General features: G+C 42.3%; 1 protein-coding gene across 2 annotated transcripts in view; it reads left to right on the top strand.

Annotated features, from left to right (window-relative positions):
- PITPNB (phosphatidylinositol transfer protein beta) overlaps positions 1–23,126 on the top strand; it is a 61,827-nt gene that overhangs the window by 27,449 nt on the left and 11,252 nt on the right. For both annotated transcript variants that reach the window (XM_040251363.1, XM_040251364.1), the window contains exon 8: positions 12,888–12,965. In XM_040251363.1, coding sequence (XP_040107297.1) covers positions 12,888–12,965 — 78 coding nt within the window. The remainder of the gene's footprint in view (positions 1–12,887; positions 12,966–23,126) is intronic.

Here is a 23,126-nt window from a genome sequence, read left to right as displayed (position 1 = left end):
CCTGGACTGGACTGATCATCTCTGTGTTTCTAGGACCCAGCAAGGTGCTCATTGCCTATGTCAAGAGCTTTTCAATAAAGGTTTGGTGGGAAGGTGCAGACTTTTACCCCTATGCGGTATTAAAATTGGGGGTGGGGTGGGCAGTAGTTTGGAGGAAATGAAGTTTTTATTGTTAGAATATTAAGTGAGCAAACGCTGCTTCACTAAGCCTAGACCATGATGCATATATGACGCACCTTCAGTTCTAAAAACTGTCCTTTCTACATGAGCAGACGCCTTTCTGTCAGATTAAAAAGTGTTTCAGTTAGATCAGATTGTAAGGAGGAGTCAAGGTGTCCAGCGTATATTCCGGTGGAATATAAGCTTCAAAGTGTTTTTAATTTCTAAAGTTGTTCTTGATACATAACCACAGTAAAAAGCTGAGAATCCTTTAAATGTCCTGATGAAACGCTCATGCATATCTTCAGCTCATTTCCAGAATATACACAAATGAGTCAGCTGACATCTGCTTCTGCTTTTGTTTTTAAGGTATAAATTTGAATCTGGCCCCTTTTAATCATCTCCAGCACTTTGTCTAAGTAGCTTCCCATGATTTGTATACAAAAGTCACTTCCCAGGAGAGAGAGACTCTTTAAAGTGTGAGCTGAAGTGTACACATGATTAACATCAGAGAGACCTTCATTTTTGGAAGTAATTTGAAAGAAAATGAGCATGGTTTAAAAAAAGAAAAAAAATTAGAACCACATTTTTAGGTATTTGTGTGTAACCAGAAAGGATTGTATCAGCCTGCCTCTATAGTCTATGCTTCCTCTGAAGTACATGTATGGGACTTGACTTTTAGCATTTCCAATTCTTTTTTCATAGAAAAAGTGTTCAGTTCACATTTTTAAGGCTCACAGGTCTAAAAATGATACATAGCTTAACATCTGTTTTTTAGATGTCAATAATAAGCAAATATTGATGGCCTAAAAATATTAAGTTGTTCGGTAGATGTAGTTTAAAACTATAGCTCCATTCCAAATGAAAATGCAGCAAGTTTAGAGAGAATGATTTTTCCCCCTTGTGTCAACATCTTAGGGTGTATTGATTAAAGGTGAAAGATTTTTCTTAAATGAGGCATTTCAGAACCAAGAGTTGCCCAGTTTTGTAAACTTGGTGCTGGTTGTCTGAAGATGGTATTCCTAAAAGGAGGAGACAGGTTGGAAATTCACATTCTGTATTGATTCTGGGTCACAGACAGGATATGCACGGTGTGGTCTGATTGATCGAGTCCTTGGCAGAGACTTCCTTGGAGAGCTCAGAGGGGCCCTTTCACTGGGGGGGACCCAGTACGCTTGTACTTTTGAAATGAGGCTCAGATTTCATTCTTATCTCTTCCTTGTTCTGACCTTTTTAACCCCCCTTTGCCCAGTTTGTCACTTGCAGGTTCTCATCCTTTCCTGCCCACGAGTATAACTGCCATGGTGGCCAGGTCGGCACCTCCGGGGCTCTGGACCCTGTCCTGCTCTCCAGGTGATCTCTGCTCACTCTTGAGAAGTGCTTTAGTGCCCTGTTCATGGTGAACAGGGTAGGGGGAACTCTTCTACGATTTTGGAAGCCCAGGGAATCTCAGTTGGAGGCCATGGTTGAGAACATCCACAGCAGTCATGAGGTGCACTGTTAAGGAGTTTGAGCCGAGCGAAGTGCTGTGACTTGCCATTACTGACGGAGGGCAGCCAGGACTCAAGAGCAGTGCTGCTGACTCATTCTTTCTAGAACGTCTCTCTGCATGGAGTTTCTTCCTTTGCATGGTGTTGAAGAGCATTCTTAACTGATGTAAAACAAGCAAGTGCCTGCTCTTTCGTCCATCTTCCTGCGCGTCCCCTGTTCTTCCCCCGCCCCATCATAATAGCAGTTTTCATCGGTGGCCTTGGTTACCTCCATCCGTAACCCCTAAACTCTGGCATGTTTGGAAATTTGCATGCATAGAGTAAGAGGATTAGAGACCCTGGGATGTCTTTTGATGTGGGTACTTAAGATAGAGAACATCACTCATATATTTTCATGTTCACTTAGCAAATATTTATTGGAACTTGCTATTTGCTCTCTGTTGGCATGGTAAATATTTTTCCAGATAAAGTAAGAATTGTGTCTGTCTGAAGAGCGTACAGGATTCTTAGTCAGTGAATGTGTTAAAGTGTTTCTGAGTGGCTTGGAGTTTGTTTGTTCTGATCATGTAATCTGGTAGTGTGTAGTGCCCTCCACCAAAGAGCTTTTTTCCCTCACATCTGAGACCAACGCTGGACTCCAGGGTGCTGGCAAAGTCCGGGTCTGTAGGCTGACAAGATGGGAGATTTAGAGTTTATTACCTTACTAAATGAAGACGTGAAAGTTTGTTAGTCGCTCAGTTGTGTCTGACTCTCCATGACCCCATGAACTGTAGTCCTCTAGGCTCCTCTGTCCATGACATTCTCCAGGCAGGAATGCTGAAGTAAGTTGCCATTCCCTTCTCTGGGGGTCTTCCCTACCCAGGAATTGAACCCAGATCTCCTCCATTGCAGGCAGATTCTTTACCGTTTGAGCCACTAAATGAAGAGCCCCCATCATTTAATTGCATATCCACAGACAGTAATGGGATTGGTGGGGTCATCCAAGCCGCTTGTAGGAAGTCCCGTGATGATGGCGATCTCCAGGAAGATGAATTGGCTTCTGAAGTTTGTGCTTTTCGCTTGTTCTTTCCAGCACTGACTGTTTGTTCTCTGGTTATGATCTGTGTGTTTGGTGAATATGTTTTGGTGGGCAGAGCAGCAGTTGACAGCAGAAGTATGCTCCTCTGTAACTGATTTTCTGAAGTCTCGGTTGCCTTTGGAAACGAGTGTATAAGACTTGCCTTTTCCACCCATTGAGGTGTTTTTCTCGGAGAAGGCAATGGCACCCCACTCCAGTACTCTTGCCTGGAAAATCCCATGGATGGAGGAGCCTGGAAGGCTGCAGTCCTTGGGGTTGCTGAGGGTCAGACACGACTGAGCGATTTCTTTCACTTTTCACTTTCATGCATTGGAGAAGGAAATGGCAACCCACTCCAGTGTTCTTGCCTGGAGAATCCCAGGGACGGGGGAGCCTGGTGGGCTGCCTTCTATGGGGTCACACAGAATCGGACACGACTGAAGTGAGTTACCAGCAGCAGAAGCAGCTGTTTTTCACTTTGAGCACCATTCCATTATTTGAGTTTTGAACAGTCTGGCACTTTATAAGTATTTTAAACCTTGAGTATGTATTGTTTAAAAGTTACTGCTCTTTTCAAACATACTTTTTCCTAAATGTCAGCCGTGGAAAGCTGATGAAACATGGTATAATGTACTTAGGCGTGTAAATTTTGGTCACACTTAAGCAGTGTTTGTTTCTTGTGCTCTAGGAAGGATTCAGGCATATCTTTTCTTTTGATCAGATGTTCTGTGAGACAGTGCCCAGATGTTACACATTTGAGCAGATAGTCTTGGCAATATGTGCTTTATTGCACTGCCTTCAGAAAAAAACTTCATAATTTTAAAGAAATGTAAGAACCAGAAAACATGCTTTCTAAATAATCTTTACAAGATTACATTTTTTTCCTCTTTAAAATTAGAAACATGATGAAGTTCGACTGGAAAAAGTTAAATATTTGATCAGACCATATGAAATTGTTAATATTTGTCAGCTTTTGAGCTGCAAAAATGACACTTTGGGGGTCAATCTAATAGACTTCAGAAATAACCCTTGGTAGATGATAATGGTCAGGGCTGATTGTCACTCCAGTTCATTCTTGCTCACAGCTTTCTGGAAACACCTGCATCTTAGATGTTCCTTGCGTCCCAGCTGCTGCTTCTCACTTCCTAAGAAGGGCGGTCTGCCTCCCAGAGCTGTGGCTATCCTGTTCTTTAGCCCTGAAAAGAGCTTCTGTTTATTAGATGTCTGTGGCCAGCTTCCAGCAAGTGCGAGGAGCCTGAGGGTGCCAAGTGCTTCGAGTCTCCTTGGCTTGAGCACACACTCAGCCTAGTTGAGAACCTCTTCCTTCTGCCACTAGAATAAACCCACATACTCATTTCTCTCTCCAAAGGCTGCTACTTATTCCTGGCCTGTGTTCAGGAGCTCCAAAAGCTCTTTATTAAAGTGTGTGCATAATAAAGAGGTGAGAACTGTGACTCAGTTCCTGACTTGGAGTAGTGGCCTCCTTGAGCTCCGGAAGAAAAAAGACAACAGAACAACTCAAGTTACAGGTTTTGAGGTAGCAGTGGTTTTGCTTTTGCTTAAGAAATTTCACTTGTTGGTGGCTTGTCTCATCTCCCTTTGCTATGCTGTGAAGCAAACCATTGTCAGGATCCTTTTTGTAGTGACTTTCAGAGGTATTTTGTTTTTTCCCACCCTTTCTCAAAGAAGATATAAATAAATGTAAGCATGGTTCTTATTAAAAAGAAATGAGAAAATGTTTCCCACTTTCTTCTGCTGCCTTACATGGTCAAGTACTCTGGAACACTTAGGTTTGCATCCGGGGTGGGCTTAGAGAATGTCCTGTGTATTTGAAGGCATAGTTGGATGGCAGTGCCCTCTTGTGGGAAAAGAACACATTGCTTATCTCCTGCTTGCTTAAATCTTGGCAAGAATATAAAAATTTTCCCTGAAAACTCTGCGATTACCAGCTTATGTGGCAGAAGATACTTTTCCCACTAGAACTTGTTATTAGTGTTTACTTCTAAATCTCTTGCACAGTTTCAGAGTTTAAAAAAAATCAGAGAGGGTGATGGAGGCGGTCAGGTGTGAAGTTTTCCTGGGTAGGGAGAAATGGTCTGGTAAGAGTTAGAAAACTTTTTTTGTGGGTTTTCTTTTGTATTTGAGCAGCTAATGACAGATATTTTTAAAGAAATCAGCATAAACAGCTCCGAATCAGGTTTCTAAAGTGTATTCCTTATGAAGGCCCACAGCAGTGGAAGCCCTCAAGGAGAGGTTCTTTAGACTGATCTGGGAGTGAAGTGTTTGAGCCTTATCAGGTGATGAGTGTAAACCACATCGCATTTTTGCAGTGAAGTTTTCTGAGCCTGGCTGTCCACAGGACAGCATCTCTCTGCGTCCTAGCCCTGCTCAGCTGCTGTGAACTTGGTTGGGCAGGACCTTCACTTTCTCATCCCCAATTGCGATGGTAGTACCTTGTCCCAAGGTTGTGAGGAGGATTAACTAGGAGGAGGTGTGTGCCCAGAACAAAAATAAGCTTTCCAAAAACAGTAGCAGGAATGATCCTGCTTATCAGATTTTGTATTACTGTTTGAAAAAAAAAGTTAAATTCTTTCTGCAATTATAAGATGATTGTTAAATATTATATATTTTAAAGTTAAAATGTATAATTTAAATTGTATATTTATAATTAATAATTGTTTAATTAAATATTATATTTAATTATATATTTATGATTAAACAACTGAGCTTAGTTGCTCAGTTGTGTCCGACTCTCTGGGACCCTTTGGACGGTAGCCTGCCAGGCTCTTCAGTTCGTGGGATTTCCAGGCTAAAATACTGGAGGGGGTTGCCAATTCCTCCTCCGGGAATCTTCCCAACCCAGGGACTCAACCTGTCTCTCCTGTGTCTCCAGCGTTGTAGGCAGATTCTTCACTTGCTGAGGAATCAGGGAAGCCATATCCTATTTAGTGTTTATTAAATCGGTGCTAATGTAATGAGTGGGGTCCTGGGACTTAGGAGCAGCTGTGCCTGAAGCCCAGGTCATGCACCAAAATGAATATTGTACTGGAGAAGGCTCACCCTGTAAGCTCTCAAGAGGACATTCCCACTTCAAGGAATTTGAGGTAGTATATTCTGCGGTCTACTGTCATTTAAGGAAATGCATTTTATGTTAAAAATAGGAAGTCTTGACCATCTGAGCCATCAGGGAAGCTTCCTTGATAACTCAGCTGGTAAAGAATCTGCGTGCAATGCCAGGAGAGCTGGTTTGATTCCTGGGTTGGGAAGATCCTCTGGAGAAGGGAAAGGCTCCCCACTCCAGTATTCTTGGGCTTCCCTGGTGGCTCAGCTGGTGAAGAATCTGCCTGCAACGCGGGAGACCTGGGTTCCATCCCTGGGCTGGGAAGATCCCCTGGAGGAGGGCATGGCCACCCACTCCAGTATTCTGGCCTGGGAAATTCCCACGGACAGAGGAGCCTGGCGGGCCACAGTCCATGGGGTCACAAAGAGTCAGACACAACTGAGCAACTAGGCACAGCACATATTAAATAAAACTTTCCTAAACTTATTTACGTTTTAGGCGTATGCAGTTTAATTTTAAAATATATAATATTTAACAATCATCTTTAATAAGACTGACTTATTGGTGTGTTGGTACTTAATTTCATTGATGTGAAGAGTTTAAAATATATTTTTTAATGCTATAATATGTAAATACATAGTAATAAATATGTGGCAGTAACAAATACAGCCACATGAAGTATGGGCTCCTCCAAACCAGTAGCCTACTGACCTCTGTAAGGGAGACCTGGGAGATACCTACCAGCCCTGGCTCCCCGGGAAGCCCCTCTTCTGGTCCCCAGCTATTTGGTTTCCCTGCTGGGTTGTTGACATCAGGTTTTTGGTTGTAACTTCTTTTCATGGCTGAAATTCTGGGGTTTTTTTCTCTTTCTGTATTAATTTGTAACCTTCCAAAGGCTTTGAGGGGTCTGCCTTCATAAACATGACAGGGTTGGCAGGCTCTGGCTGTGATTCGGACAAGATGAGAAAGAATGGAGGAGGCGATTGCCCTAGCTATGCTCTAGCCCCGCAGTGCCTGAGGCTGGGGCCACCTTTCAGCACAGAGTCCTGTTGACGGCCTCCGGCCCCCTCCCCTGTCCACCACGCTCGCCCACCCGAACTCTCACTGTGCGGGGTCTCTCTGAGATTGAAAAGATTACAAGCAAGTGTTCTGCTTGGGTGTGTAGGTTTGACTGCATTTCTCAGTTCTCAGGGCAGTTGTTTAAAAATTCCGTTTTAAGGATTCATTGGTGAGAAGCCAGTAAGGATTAATGAGAGGGCTGAATTAGAGAATATTTTTTAATGCCACTCTGTTCCTTTGAGGTACATTCAGCAACAGAAACTAGGCCAACAAGTTATTGACAATTAGTGGTCCTTTGGGAATCTGCTTTAATGAATAGATAAGAATGATTTGTAATTAGCATAATAATTATATGCAAATGAATGCTTCTGAATTGCTCTAAAACACTTCTGAACTGTTTAAACAGCCCTCCTGAGATCTTGTTACTCTATTAATTTGTGTAGCAAATCTTTTTTTCATAGATCATGCAAAGATAAACTTCAGTCCAGCCCCTGTCCGAATTATTATAAATTCCAAGGTGGTAGGACCTGAATTAATAAGATTTACTTATACTATATTAATGGTACTCTGTGGGAACCTGAAAGGGTGAGGAGTCACTGGGGAGATGTAATTAAAAATCAGAAAGAAAGCTGCTTATTTGAAAATATGTTGAAATGAGTTTCTTAAACAAGTTAGTAAATGTTAATTTCTCTTTACACCTCTTGTTACTTGGCAAAATTTAATGCAAACATTTTTTTTTTTTTTTAATAGGCTTCCCCTTTGGAGTCACTTGAGTTTTCTCAGCTCCAGTGAGTTACACACTGGGGTTAGCGATGATAGTATCTGGGAACCCCTTTTTTCTAAGTGCCACAGTACTGAAAAATCCAGCGCAGTGCTAATAAATGATATTTGTTATTTATCTTCCTATTTAATTCAGCTCTCTCCCCATCCTGGTCTTTACTTTTAGGTTGTGGTTAGAGGAAATGAGCTCTGCTGAGTTGAGCAGCAGTATCTGCATTTTAAACTTGGTGATTATCTTTGAGCTATTTGAATAGACACCTAATTAATCATCTTATGCTGAAGGAGAGCATTTTACAAGCAGGCTGCAGGATTCTAGTATCCCTATCAAGTTTTTGTTTACCCTGTAGAGCTGTTTCTCTTTGCCAGGGAGGGCAGGTGTTGAGGACTTGCTCACATAGGTGGTTCTGGCCAGCATTTCCTTTTCTCACTGTACAGGTAGCATCACCTGTGGTGACCCAGGCGTGGTTCTTTAAGCAGTTTCTGGTGTCTGGAGCTCTTGATTTTTCCACAAGCTGTTAAGAAACTCCTACCAGCCTGCCCCCACCTCCTGCTCCCTTCCCCATTCATAATCATGAGTTCAGTCTGGGCTCAAGGACGTTCGGGTTGGCTCAGCACAGATTTTGTACTTGCATTTGGGGTTGGGGGGGCAGCCACTATGCTAAAAGATTCATAAAACTAATATTCTTTGTCTTCAGAATGAATCTGGTTTCTGTTGAGAGTTTCTATCGAGAGCTGTAGTGAGTAACAGATGTACACCCAAGAGGTAGCACAACTTTTGTATTCCAGTGACAGAAAACAGTTATTTATAAGAATTTAATGAATGTATTCTGTGGCTCCAGCATGGAGACTCAGTAATCTACTTATTTACCATATTAGATTTTATTTGTTCTCCAAAGGGTGTCTTGACTTGCCTCCTTTTTTACTTAAACAGAGTTTTCAATTAAATAGAGTTGTATTAACACTGATCCGCATCTACCTTATGCTGATACCATTGTGTTTTTCTGTTGTTCAGGCACTAGCATTGGTGGAGCGAGCAGTGTCTGGGGACACTACACCTAACTTGATAATGATGGTTTTACTAAGCCCTTATTCCTGGCCAGGCCTCTGGGCATTTTATGCAGACAATTAAAATTTGATCATAAAAAAATTTTAAACACAAAGCACCTTAGCAATAAGATTTTTCTACTTTTAAACATGATTTTAAAACTCATTTAAAAAATACTTTTCCTTGGCCCAGTGAATCTGCTGTTTTTTTTTTTTTTTTCCCAAGGATTACAGAAAGTGCATAGCAAATTCAGCCTTCAGAATACCCAGGAGCTGAAGACTCAAGTAGGCTACAGCTGTCTTCACCCACAGTATTCTAAAAGAACTAATGAGATGAGAAGTCTGCAGCTGGTGGCAAGCACAATAAACCATGAGCCAAGGGCTTCTCTTCATCAGAGCCTCCCCTTTCCCCGTGGGACCCCAAAGGAGACAGAATACTAACAAAGCCAGCAGGCTGTCTCATTCCACACTATTGCTCATTTGCAGCTATAATTGGTAGCTGAGGTTGCATTCTGTATGCTGAAACTGTCATACATGAAGGAATATATTTGTTCATTGTGATACGGATATAAATCAGCCAGTTGATTTCAAATATAGAAAGACAAAACTAGATACCCAGTGACAAAATTGTAGCCAGAAAGATACTGTTCAAAAAATTAAATGTTATATAAATACAAAAGTGAGGTTAATAAAACCACACTTGCTTGCTGCTTGTTAATATCTTGCTACTTAATTCAGCTGATTAAACATCTGTGTATTCAAACTAACATTAAAAAGTGCGAAAATTCCTGGGTTTTGACAAGATGCATTTTCCTCATCTGTCAAGGTTAAGGTGCTATTGTTAATAATTGGGTTTTGTTAACATTTCTAGTGTATCTTTAATGTTGCTACTTTATATTCAAGGGAAAAGAGCAGAAAGGGGAGACTTAGCTTTGGGGGGGGCGGTGTGTGTGATATATGCACACACTCGTGCCTTCTGTGTGTGTGTGTGTATGTGATGCTTTATATGCACACACTCATGCCTTCTAGGAGAATCCACTTTAGTATCTGAGGTGCTGCTGCTGCTTGACGTTTTTGAAATGTGTTTCGTTTGTGTGCCTTGTGTGGATGCCCTTCTGCCGTCTTCCTGTGTGATGGCCCAGAATGAGCCTCGGACAGAGGGAGGGTGAGGAGGCTGGTGTGCAAGTGCCCAGGTAGGCGGGCCGTACCACCTCCTTGTTGGACCGTGGTTTCCTCACCTGTGAAATGAGGCGGCTTGGGTGGTCTTCAGGGCGCAGTCCCCTCTAACATGTTGTAACTCCGTAGTTCAGAAAAGTTACCCAGTTGACAGCACTAATAATGAAGGCTCTGAAATAACTCTTACTCCATATTTTTCGGTTAATTATGTCAAATAAGTATTGAAAAAATCCCTTAAGTTGTCTCCCTGGTGTGGTGCTGGATGGGGTTAGGACGGAGAAAGGAGTGTTGTCCAGAAGTCCATCTAATCCATTCGCCTAACATTTTCACGTTCAGTGCTGCGGCCTTAATCCTGCGTCAGCCCTTCTCCTGGGGCACCCACCCCCTTAATTAGTTTACCTCTACATGACAATCATTTATACTGATTACAATTTAGACCACGCTCGCTTTTCTTAAATTAGTTCTGCCTTGGTTTGTCTACTGCCCTACTGTATACTGTCGGTCCTGCTAACACTTGTGTATACTGTATTTTGTAGACTTTGTTTTTCTTTCTGTCTTGGAGCTGGCAAGTTTAGAATCCACAGAGGTAGTTCTGCAATCTCTGTTTCGTCAGTTCTAAGATCCCCTCTCTCATTTTTCTCCTCATATTTTAATATAGTCAAAGTCAGATTTGTCCTCCAGTTGTGGCCTGTTTTATTGGCCTGGTGTTTTCCTTCTTAATGGTACGTAAAATAATGGAGCATCCTGTAACTGGCAGTCTCTCAGAGTCAGGAAATGTGATTATTTACTATTCAGCTCATGCAGGGCCCCATAATATCTTAGATTTTGTGAAAAAGCAAAAACTTGGGCATCTTGCTCACAGTAAGGTCACACCCCACTTAGTAAGAAAAGCAAAAAAAAAAAAAAGTGTTTTTCCCTCAAGTGGGATGAACTGTTAAGTGTTAAACACTGGCCAGGCCCCTGAACATTATACAGATAATTAAAATTTTATCATAAAAGATTTTAACACAATGCACTTTAGCAGAAAGTCTTTTCTGCTTTTAAACATGATGTTAAAACTCATTTTAAAAACAGTTTTCCTGAGCTGGTGTTGATCAGCTTCCATTCTGACTGTAATTTCTTCTCTCCATTCCCTGCTGGCAGTGGGCATGTGATCCCTGCGGTTCCGGGTACCTTTTGTCTCTTGGTTTTATTCCGTCCGGCTAGACTGACTTCCCAGGGGCCGGACCCAGGTGCTGGCTCTTCCTCTGCTCTTGGACCCCAGACTACCTCTTAGCATCTTGCGCCCTGCTTGGTGCTTATGCAGGGCACCCTTCCCCGTGATGGCTGTTCAGTAAATAGACCTTGAATCGAAGGAGTTGATGTCAAAAGTGATTATTTGATAGGATGTTAAATGCTTTCAGTTTTGGAGGAAATTGAGTTCGTCTCTGAGTTTCCAAGGCTCTGACCTAAAAGAAAATGTTGCGTGGTGGTTTGTTAGCAGGAGAGCTGGTGTCTCACTGTGAATCCAGGTCTAGGGACCACCTGTGCAGTTGGTTCTTTTTTTTCCCCTCAGTCCACAGTGAAGTTGTTAAGGTGTGGTTCTAAACTAGAATTTAGGAATTCCTGTTAGCTGACCGTAATTGAACTCTGCTGATGTGCCCAGACACACCGAGTAGCTGCAGTTGCCCGACTCCTTGCAGTCGGCTCATCCCAGCTTGTCTTGGCCGGCGCTGGCGACCTCCTCCTGTGTCTGTGCCGTGTTGCGCGTTTCAGCAGCAGGGCCTAGCGCGGCCAGTCAGGTTCGCCGCAGTAACCGTTGAGACAGGCTTTGAGTTCAAGGTCACATGTTTGCCCAGTTACTGCCCCTTAAAGAAGTTCTGTTAGGTACCTGAACCTCACTTTTCTCCTTCCTCATATGATTTATTTGTAACTTTCTCTTTAGAAACTGCTAACATGCCATATGCATTTACTGAATGACTGTCGAGTCTTGATTTGCTGCTTCTCAGCCTGTTTTCTTTGATTTTGAAAGTTTGTATTGCGCTTTGGCGTGCTTTCAGTGCTTGTGCTGACTTTATCTCTAAAACAATGATATTTCTTCATATTGACTTCTCTGGGCATTTTTCTCAAAGTAGGTGGTCCTCCACAAATCCTGTGAAGGACCCCTGCCCAAGAAGAAAGGGGCTGTCCTTTTGTAATATCTTCACCTGATCTCTGTTCACTGTTACTATTATATAACTCACTTCATTTTTTAAATCTGGACGTTAACTATTCAAAAATAATTTTTAATTTCTGTATGTGGATTACGTGTGTGTACGTGCGAAATGACACAAGAACTTTTGTAAAGCAGATAGGATTAAAAGGATTTACTTCTCTTGTATTTTCCATTCTACCAGAAAGACTATATTAAGGGAAACAGAATTTATACACACAGGAACCTTGCATAAATTTTAGGGCTGTGCCCTGTGACATGCTTGTAACTGAGTCCCATATGGAGTCATGAAGCCCTCCCTCACCTCACTTGGCCATGCGGGACTGACCTGAGTGTGGTCCCTAAGGCATTTGTACTGGTGACTCTCCACGGACAGGCTCCACCTCAGACCCAGACGTGGCAGCGCTTGGAGTGCACAGAACCCACGGTTCTGATCTATGTTTCCAGTCATGGTAGTTGCTCTCTAGCATGTGTTAGAGTCTCATGAGCATTTCAGAACTGGTGTGAGTCTGCTTAATTTCTTGAGTGTGATGATAAGTATATCAAAATGCTGAAACTGTTGAGAAGTGTTAAAAATTTGTTCTTAGAGATACTAACAGCAATCCAGCAACCAGTTGTGGTGGACTTGTTGATCAAGACTTGTATTGCTTTTTATTATGTAGTTTTGAGTTAAGGTAAAAGCTTAGAGCAAAGAGAACCCAACGGACAACTTAATGTCACATAGAAGCATTTCCCTGCATTTATGCAAAGCACAGTAAGCCCAGTCAGTTTCTGTCCTGTGTTTAGTAGCTGCAAAGGGCTATTCTGGCCAAGGCTAGAAAATTTTTCTCTGGTTTTCTTCTCAGCCTCTGACTTTGTTTTGCTTTGCAGGACTACAAAGCTGATGAAGACCCAGCGTTATTCCAGTCTGTCAAGACCAAGAGAGGCCCTCTGGGACCCAACTGGAAGGTACTGGATGCTGACCTTTCTGACAGGCAGAGTCTTGGCAGCAGGACACTTGACAGGTCCTGAGTCTGGAGGAGCTGGCGACGTTTAAGTGAAAAATAGAAATGGCACAAAAACAGTTTTATTTGCGATAAGGACTCACAGCCAGTTGCAGTTGGCCAGCAAGTCTGTGCTGCATTAACAAACAGAACAGAGCCAGGCTGTCACTTTCAGCATAATGCTATTCTGATAACTCTTACAAGAGACAAGTGATTTAGTCTTTGGGGATTGTAATGTTCTCTTTTGAGACTTGAAGCTGTACAGAAGTCTATGTTAAATGAAGGTTGATAGTTTTAAATTTAGTCTTAGTAAAAACTGAACAAGTTCACCTTCCCCAGGCTCATGTTCCTGGCCTTTTAATAGTTATATTTTGGAAAGCAGGGCACCAGAGAGCAGTCTTGATGGCAAGTGCTCTAATAAAGAGCCCATCCTTATTTTTATTTGTGGAAGTAAGGAAAGCAGTGTCCAGGTAGTAATTTAAATTGCTATAGAAATATAATGGATTTTAAAGACATCTGCTAAACCAAATGACAACCCCTTAGAGAAGGCTTAATGTGTTGATGGCAAGTTATTACAGCTATTTTGACAAGAGAAGAGGAGCATAAAAACCTAAACATGCCCAAAGCAGATTCTCTACCAATGGGATTTTACTTGGTAACCAATCTGTTTATGCTGAAGCCAGTCACAGGTCATTGATAAATGATGTCTAGGTGCTAGCTGTTGCTTGTAGACAGGGGGTTACTATAACAGCCCCACAAGAACCCAGTGAGTGGCTCTCCATGGGTGTTGGACTGTTTGGGACTGTCTTGCACATCAATTAAAATGAAGAATGAGTCTGACTTTCTTCTCTAAGAGATGATTCATAATTATCTTATTTTCACATTTGTTCTCTAAGTAGAGTTTGGTTCAAGATTCTACCAGTTTAATGGCCATGACTAGAGACTTTCAATACCCAGAAAGTGATACATGTCACTTAGAAATTAAGGGACAAGTTCAGTATATGTGTTCTAAATTTACTCTAATGGATTTAAAAAAACAACACCCCTTTCAAGATTTCTCGCTGTGAACTTTAGAACTCACCCTGAGTCAGAGGAGAAGCCTTTTCTCTGAGATTTAACAGATTTAACACAGGCCTTGAGAGAGAGAGAGAGAGAGAACTGTGCTGGAGCAGACAGGAGGCTGCTTGCGAGGCTGCCAGGGGTCCTCACAGGCTGTCTGGTCCCAGTAATACTAGCTCCTCTTTTCAGGGAATAGTAGGGAGCCATGAGCTTGAGACGTGGAGGTGAATTAAATCTTGCATTCTCTTCACATTGACAGTTTTTCAAGCATAAACTTGAAAAGGTGGTGCTGTATACTGTGGTGGGCTGTTTATGTTTGGGTGCCTATCTTTCCTGTGGGAGCTCCTAGCCAGTTTTACAAAAGACAGCAAATGTAGCTTGACAGTCTGATTTTTGCCTGATTTCCAACCTTTGGGAACTTGGGATATGACATTTACTGCTTTTTTATTTATGCTTTTTACCTCTTTAACTAACATTGCTTTGTCTTTTTATTATCCATTAATGGTTACTTAAACTTCTAGAAGAGGTTTAAGTTTTAGAAATGTGAATTTTGCATTTTTTCAGGTTGCAATGTAATTAATTTTTACTTCCTGTGTGTGTGTGTGTCTGTGTGTGTGTCTGTGTGTCTGTGGCGGGGGGGTTGAACAATAGCTGAGTTCTCAGGGAAAGTGTGGCTGATGGTGATACCATTCTGTCCATTCGCCTGTCAGTTGTTAAACTGGAGCCAGATGATGGCAGGTGCAGCTACTCCATAAGTTGGGTTACTGTTTAACTGGATTTCAGTGAGTTATCATGATCTCAGAAATAACTCAGGTAGTCAAGAATAACTAAGGAACCCATCGCTTACTGCTGAGATAGGTAAAAGTAAGAAGGATTGACTATCTAGAAGGATTCCAGGGAAACCGCTGGAATCATCGGAGCCTCGGGACTGGCTTGTTCTTGTCGACGTCTCCTGCCGCTGCTCAGCAGGCCCTACTTGCGTGGCACCAGAGGGAGCCCCAGGGAAGGGTGACAGCGAAGGTTTCTGTCCTGAAATACGGGAATAGGGAAGAAGCGCACGGTGCTTGGGGCAGAGGGGAAGGAGAAACCCGTCATGGACCCGCTTCCCCAGGGCTGCATGGGACAGTGCTCCAGACCAAGTGGTGGTCCTGCTGCGCTGCAGAGGCGCTCCGTGCCCCTCCGCAGACTCGCTGTACCAGAACACATTCCCGAGTGCGCCCGCTGCCCCGTGCACACCCCGTGGTCTGTGAAACGTCCCTTCACTTGTCCCACGGTGGCGTCTTCCTTCTGAATTCCTGCAGTATTTACTGCTTGTCTGCACCAGACTGGATGAGGGGAAAGAGCCGTTCTCTTGGTGCCAGGCGCTATATGAGGTCGTATTTAATCTTCACAATTTTCCTATGGGGTAAATACAGTCGCTTCATTTTATAGATGAGAAACTTGGCCAGAGAAACACGGGTAATAGTCACAGGAGAAACGTCTGCTGCTTCTGTCATACCTGATTCAGTACTCATCACAGAGATGCATAAGGCGTGGAGACGGCAGATTTTCACTCCTAATCCAGAGACACCGCTCACCAATACATACCTTTTTGTGCCCTCCTGTATCATGGTGGGGATGTGGCTCTCTTATTCATGGTATTTGCCAGAATTTGATACTTCTCTTAATGCCAGTCATATTTCCAGTGGTCTGGGAAGCTGTTAGGAGACAGTGGCACTAGGGGAGACCCATTAAAAACCCACCATGAATCTTACAAGTTGTGACTTAAATAACTTAACTCTGAAGCATGTTTCCACATCTCTAAATTGGGAGTGATATTAGTAACTGCCTCTGAAGGTTTGTGTGAGAACTAACGAGTGTTATATTCCCAGCAGAGAGGGAGTGTACAATAAATGGTAGCTTTTTGTTGTTGTCATGCTTTTGTCTTTGAAAATAAAAAGCCTCTATCATCTCCTGGGCTTAGTGAGATCAGTGAATATGCTACCTTTCTTTGTCTAGTGTCCAGGGGTTCCCATGGTTTCGGTGTTTGGGGATTGTCCATCACATCCTGGCTCACCTGTCCTTACCCCTCGTGGTTATGAGTGTTTAATGAGTGCTTGAACCAGGGTCAGCCATAAAGCAGAGGCTGCACCGTTTTAGAGCCTTTGCTAGCAGGGGGTCATGGGGTTACCAGGGAATAATAGATTTTCATATATTCTGTATTTGTTAAGAGTACAGACTTCCTTAGTTTATGGTATGATACATAGCTTTTTAATTTTTTTTAAATTACAGACCTAGAGGTTCAGACTTTAGATGTATATATATTCATTTTCCCTCTAAAAAAAAGAATTTTTAATATCTGAGCACATGAATTATATTTTGTTATTTAGGTCCCAACACTTGGTTGAGTCTGCATAATAATACAGTATTTTATAACCTGATAAACATTTTTGCTTCAAGGCAAAATCATGCATTTCTCATGGATGTGTGTTTCTTCTGAATAGCATTAGACATATATGTATGTGTAGATTACACACATCCATATTGTGGTTCCTTTTGTGTTTCGGGGGTGTGATTACCAATACCAGTGACTTATCCATTCACATGTGGATACCTTTAACTTTCCAGTTTGATTTCTTTGATGGGTGAGGAGTTGTCATGTTAACCAACTGAAACAACACCTTTGAAGATTATAGCATGGTCTAATTTTTTTCTTCATTTAATCCAGATGCCTCATGAAGACATAAGCTGCTGTGCCTATACACACACATACACATGTGTGTGTGTGTATGTGTGTATGATAATTAATAATTAGGCCTGTAAAGGTCTTTGTCAGAGGCTTTGCTTGACATGTCTTGTAAGACTTGGTGTCTGAATACTAGGGTATTACGGGATCGAGTTGAATAAAGAAGTTGATGCAGAAATTGTGGTGGGTTTTATATTCCCTTCTTATATATCTTTATATAAATAGACTCTTTCTGATCTTGAAGACACGGGCAGTTTATCTCCTGTGCCAGTTCCTTCTAGTCTGCACAGAAGCGCCGGCAGCTGGAGCTTGACCTGGCCTAGCAGTTGCTGTGCCTTTCACCCACGTGGGCATGCTTTAGGTTCCTTTTGGACTTAACCATGGGGGCCGTTCTGGATTCTCCAGGCCGGGGGAGGACAGCCGTCGGTGGGTAATGGGAATGCTGCTGTATTTTCCGCCGTGCTGCCAAGACATCTTTCTCCTGCTCCCCTCACACCCGTGAGAAGAAGGCAGATGTAGTTGCTGGTGGCCTAACGTAAAGATACCACAAGGTTCTGTGGACTGGGAATGGGGAGAATGAAAAACGGGGGGATGAGGGAGAATTTGAAACCCCGCTGTGGAAGCCTCTTTGAGGTTGAGACGCAGGGAAGCAGCCCAGATGGTCCTTGAGAGGCTAATGAGCCCTGCCCCTCACTGAGCCACCCGAGGAGGAGGACTGGGGTGTGCTCTCCTGAGTCCTCCCCTGGACCCGGCTCTGAGTCCGGGAGGGATGTGAAGACATTTAAAACCTGCCCCTCGCCTGTAATCTCACATTGGAAGCCCCATGGGGGGTGGTATAAAGAGGCTTAATAGTTCCTAGTTAGACCACATTATGGATAATGTTTACAGACCCTAAAACATGGCGTGCTCTCTCTTTTTTTTTGAAGTATTTGTTTTGGCAACTGGGTTTTTAATTCAGTATAAAAAAATAGGCGTTTCACCCTTCAGTTCAGTTCAGTCGCTCAGTCATGTCTGACTCTTTGCGACCCCATGAATCGCAGCACGCCAGGCCTCCCTGTCCATCACCAACTCCCGGAGTTCACTCAGACTCATATCCATCAAGTCGGTGATGTCATCCAGCCATCTCAGCCTCTGTCGTCCCCTTCTCCTCCTGCCCCCAATCCCTCCCAGCATCAGGGTCTTTTCCAGTGAGTCAACTCTTTGCATCAGGTGGCCAAAGTATTGGAGTTTCAGCTTCAGCCATCAGTCCTTCCAATGAACACCCAGGACTGATCTCCTTTATAATGGACTGGTTGGATCTCCTTGCAGTCCAAGAGACTCTCAAGAGTCTTCTCTAACACCACAGTTCAAAAGTATCAATTCTTTGGTGCCCAGCTTTCTTCACAGTCCAACTCTCACATCCATACATGACCACTGGAAAAACCATAGCTTTGACTAGACGGACCTTTGTTGGCAAAATAATGTCTTTGCTTTTGGATATGCTATCTAGGTTGGTCATAACTTTCCTTCCAAGGAGTAAGCGTCTTTTAATTTCATGGCTGCAATCACCATCTGCAATGATTTTTGGAGCCCCCCAAAATAAAGTCTGACACTGTTTTCCCATCTATTTCCCATGAAGTGATGGGACCAGATGCCGTGATCTTCGTTTTCTGAATGTTGAGCTTTAAGCCAACTTTTTCACTCTCCTCTTTTGCTTTCATCAAGAGGCTTTTGAGTTCCTCTTCACTTTCTGCCATTAGGTTGGTGTCATCTGCATATCTGAGGTTATTGATATTTCTCCCAGCAATCTGGATTCCAGCTTGTGCTTTTTCCAGCCCAGCGTTTCTCGTGATGTACTCTGCATAGAAGTTAAATAAGCAGGGTGACAGTATACAGCCTTGACGTACTCTTTTTCCTATTTGGAATCAGTCTGTTGTTCCATGTCCAGTTCTAACTGTTGCTTCCTGACCTGCATATAGGTTTCTCAAGAGGCAGGTCAGGTGGTCTGGTATTCCCATCTCTCTCAGAATTTTCCACAGTTTATTGTGATCCACACAGTCAAAGGCTTTGGCGTAGTTTTACCCTTAGTGTATATTAATTATGCAACTCCTAAGAGGATACCAGAAGAGCCATTCTGTCTCTTCCAGAAGCTGAGCTCCCCAGGAGCGGCACATGATTAGTTCCAGCCTTATTTTGGGCCCTTTAATGCCTCTGTTCTTGGACAGAGCCAAAGAACTGGGTGTGGACGGATGGGGTGTCCCACTCGGGTGCACGGAGTGCGTTGACAGGGTGGGCCTCTTGTGTCTTCCTGACACTGTCAGGGACAGAAACTTTCCGTGCGTTTCACTGGAAGGGTGAACTTGTGATTTCACTTGTACTTGGTGTCACTCCTGGAGTAATTGGACACAAGCATGAAGCACATGTCAGAGTTCTGATTAGTAAAATGGGTGTGAGCTACAAAAATATCAAGTGTGGAGACGTGGAAAGTGTGACCAGTCATTCTCTCCCGGGCAGTAAGCTTTGCTGTCTTTATTATTGTGAAACTTCCTATATAAGTTTAACCCTCGGTTAGTTTAATCTTTTGAACTTGATCCCACGTTTACTTCTTCCATCTGACAGCCTTTGCCCAGCCATATAAGAACCTCCTGACTCTGAAACCTTCTGAGTGTCATTATCAATGCCCTGCTCATGGCCCTTGGTGTGTCCCGCGTCAGGGACACAGTTCACAGGTTCACACTCCCTCCCTTACCCCACCCACTTCGTCCCCACCCTCCAGACTCTCAGCCTGTAGGCCCCATGTCCAGCGCACTCGATAGGTGCATTGCCGAGCACGGGGGTCTGTCTGCTCAACATAGACACTTAGTAAGTATCCACCGAATTCAGGTTAGCCATCTTAAGTAAACATCAGTGTTAGACTCGCCATGTACTTGCAGAGAATGTAATGTCCAGTGTTGGCCTGTCCACATGGCTACCAAAATCGGAACAGATTGAGGGAATGGCTGGGAATGGTAGAATCGGGCTCTCCTTGAGGTTTCAGCACACATGCTTGACACACGTAGTGTGATCTTCTGTTGATGTTTACTGATGGGTGCACTGGCAGCAGCCCCAGCAGTGCATTTATTCATAACTTTTCTCTAGTGAAATCTGGGCTGGAAACTTAACCTTACGAAATCAGCAGCTGAAATTGAGCATTCAAATTGTCTAAAATTGAAAAATTAAAATATGAAGGAGGTGTGAGCCTTATAGAAACTGCTGTGTCCTTGCAAAATGTCAGCTGGTAAAATGTAGAAATATCTGTTCTGTCTTTATCGCGACACATTTTAAATAGGAAAGAGTATATGTACAGTTGACATGTAGGGTGACACTGAGGACACGTTTTCAGAAAATGATGTTGCAGAATGCCTTTGGGGTTTCCCCACCCCCCTTTACATTTGTGTATGTTTGTCACAGATCCAGGAAACCAGTTCTTGTGGAGCGCATGGGCTGATTGCTCACCAGTCCGGTTAAACACACTACGTTTTGTTTAATTACGTTGTGTGGCTTCAGTATACATTACTCTCAAGGCCTTGTCCACATACCTCAGAGTAACCTAATATGTGTCGTTAAATTAAAAACATGATTTGAGTTTAGGGGTTTCGTTTATAGTTAGAAACGTGAAATGTAAGGAATTCAGTGAATACACAAACTATTTAAATACAATTTTGGAAACATTTCACAACTAGCTAGTACTACAGCTAAAATTTAAATCATGTAGAGATGAGTGATTTGGGGTTCTTCTGTTAGCCCATGACTTTTTTTTATAGAACTTCTGATTCTTATATTTTGATAACCCACCATCCTTTACCTTTTATTTTCAGTTGCTCTTTTCAATTTTCATGCCATAATCTATATAAAACTTGTATTTTCATTAAATACAAGTTAAATTTATTTACTCCTATATTGGGTTAGGAAGTGTTAGGGTTGGGCTGGATTGGAATTAGCTGTGAATGATCCACATTTAGATTGTGGCTTTATTTGTTAGGGGATTTTTTTTTTTTCCAACTGGTGGAAGAGGAAAGAATCAGAAAACATGTGTATTATTGAAGGCCAGAGAGCAGACTCTGCCCTGGGCCAGCATCACGGGAGTCTCCTGAAGACTGGGCAGACCAGCCAAAACTCCTTCGGGTTATCTAGATTCAGGAACACTGCTCAGAATACGGGGTCACAAATATTTTGTCCCGTTTAGATTACCACATTTTTCAAAGGTTACATATTTTTTCATAAGAATACTTCTGGTAACTCTGAAGAGTTGATAATATTTTACTCTATGTTTACTTCATTTTTGCTTTAGAAGTTTAAGATGAGGAAAAATTAAATATGGACTGGACCAAAGTTATATATTAAAGATCTTAATTCAACTTTTAGCTTTGATTTATGAACCATCAAAAATAGGCAGAAAAACATTTTTTATTGTAATCAAAGATGAATGAAGATTTAAAATAGATCCCAGATACTAATAATTTAAGGCAAAGTAAATTGTTGTCCTAAAATACTCAGCTGACAGCAAAAACTTTTATTTTAGAGTCTTATTTTTTAAGTGTAGTAGTTTTTTTCCTGATTATAAAATGATACATATTTATGAAGTTTTGAAAAAAGTCAGTTGTAGCCTCACCATTCAGTCATTGCTATTTGTTATATTCCCTAATTCACATAGTTTATTTTGTTATAGATGTTTATGCTATACACAGATACCTACTTATACTCATGTTATGCTTTGTATTCCTTCATGTAATAGCCCATTGTTTGGAAGACCTGTGAGGTATTTCACCAGCTTTTTTTCAGTGGGTATGGCATTTACTAAGTCCAAGCTTATGCTATTGTAAACATACCTGCAGTGTTGTTATTTTCTTACCTGATGAATTGTGATACATTTCTGAAAGTAGAATTATCAGGTTGAAGTGTATACGGCATCTATATAAGATATAAGCAGCTTTAAGACTTTTTAATTACTTAGTGTCAGGACCCCCCCCAACCCCCACCTCTCCCCAGAAAGATTATGCCAAAAGAATTTTTTTTTAACCACTTGTAGTCAAGTTCATTATTTTCTGTCAGTAAGTAATAGAGACTTTTCTTATTTTCTTTATTTTGTCACTAGTTTTAAGACCATAGCACAGATAAAGAGGTGAATTGCATAAGTCATCTTTAGATTGGATGAGATCTCAAATATGACAGATGTTAATAATGTAATATAATAATAATAGTGTTAATAATAACTGAAAATATGTAACTTCTGTGTTCTCATCTTTCTCCAAGGCCCTTTAAGATTATGTTTCTATATGTCACCTCGGTGCCTCCCCCTTGCGTGTTGATATTATGGAGAGTTAGGCCAAGAAATAAAGGCAGCAGGCTGTTTGTTCTCTTGTTTATTTTTTAATTGATTTCCATATTCTTCCCTGAACTTTTTTTTTTAATAATTGGATAGAAAACCAAAAGCAGATTGACTATACATTTTACATCCATGGAAGAGAGCTCAGAGAACTGGTTCCTTTTTGTCCTATCACTTAAAGTTTCTAAACTAAATTCTGTAGACCCGTAGATTTTGTCAATTACCAGTAGTTAATTGGCTTGAGCAGCCTGCCAAAGTCACTAGGAAGATGTAAGGAGCAAACTCGGGTGGTTGTTGGAGTCATGTGTGTGTGCTCTGTTCTTGGAGGCCCGGCTTGGTGTAGCCATGTGTGCGTTAAATTTAGCTTACTCTTTAATTAGAACCATGCTTCATCCTGCTGTTTTTATAAAATGGGGGGAGGGGTGGATGGATTCTGAAGAGCTGGTGTTCTAGAAACACCCAGGGTTCTCACTTAGCACAGGCTGTCCAGCGACTTGGAGTTTGAGAATGAAGCTTTCAGTAGCCCATAATTAATAGGGACCTTGGAATGTTCCATTCCTGGAAGGTGTCTTAGGGCTAATCAGTGGTGTATCAGAGGTTCTCCCCCGAGAGGACATTTCAGCCAGAGGTGGTGGGCAGGGGGATATTTTGTTAAGCCTGGGCATATTATAGAATAAAATACAAAACTATAGCAAGTTTTGAGATGAGCCATTGGACATCAGGGACATGAGCCTAGCCCCTGCAGCCCTGGGCCAACCCCATCCCTCACACCCAACTCACAACCCGGCTTTCAGTGGCACGTCAGTGGGGGATAAATAGGTCAAGTGGAGCCCATCGTTCACTTCTGCTGGCCAGGGGAGGGAAAGAACCCCGACTACATTACATAGGTTATTTCTCAACCCAAGCCCCTTACTCCTAGTCTAGCACTGCTGTTTGGCAGGTGTACCTCACTGTGTTAAGTGCCTTATTTTGCGTACACCCAAACGTATTTCATGTGA

This window comes from Oryx dammah, unplaced genomic scaffold, assembly GCF_014754425.2.
Source record: "Oryx dammah isolate SB20612 unplaced genomic scaffold, SCBI_Odam_1.1 HiC_scaffold_12, whole genome shotgun sequence".
Classification (NCBI taxonomy): domain Eukaryota; kingdom Metazoa; phylum Chordata; class Mammalia; order Artiodactyla; family Bovidae; genus Oryx; species Oryx dammah.
This window is presented reverse-complemented; position numbering and strand designations above follow the sequence as displayed.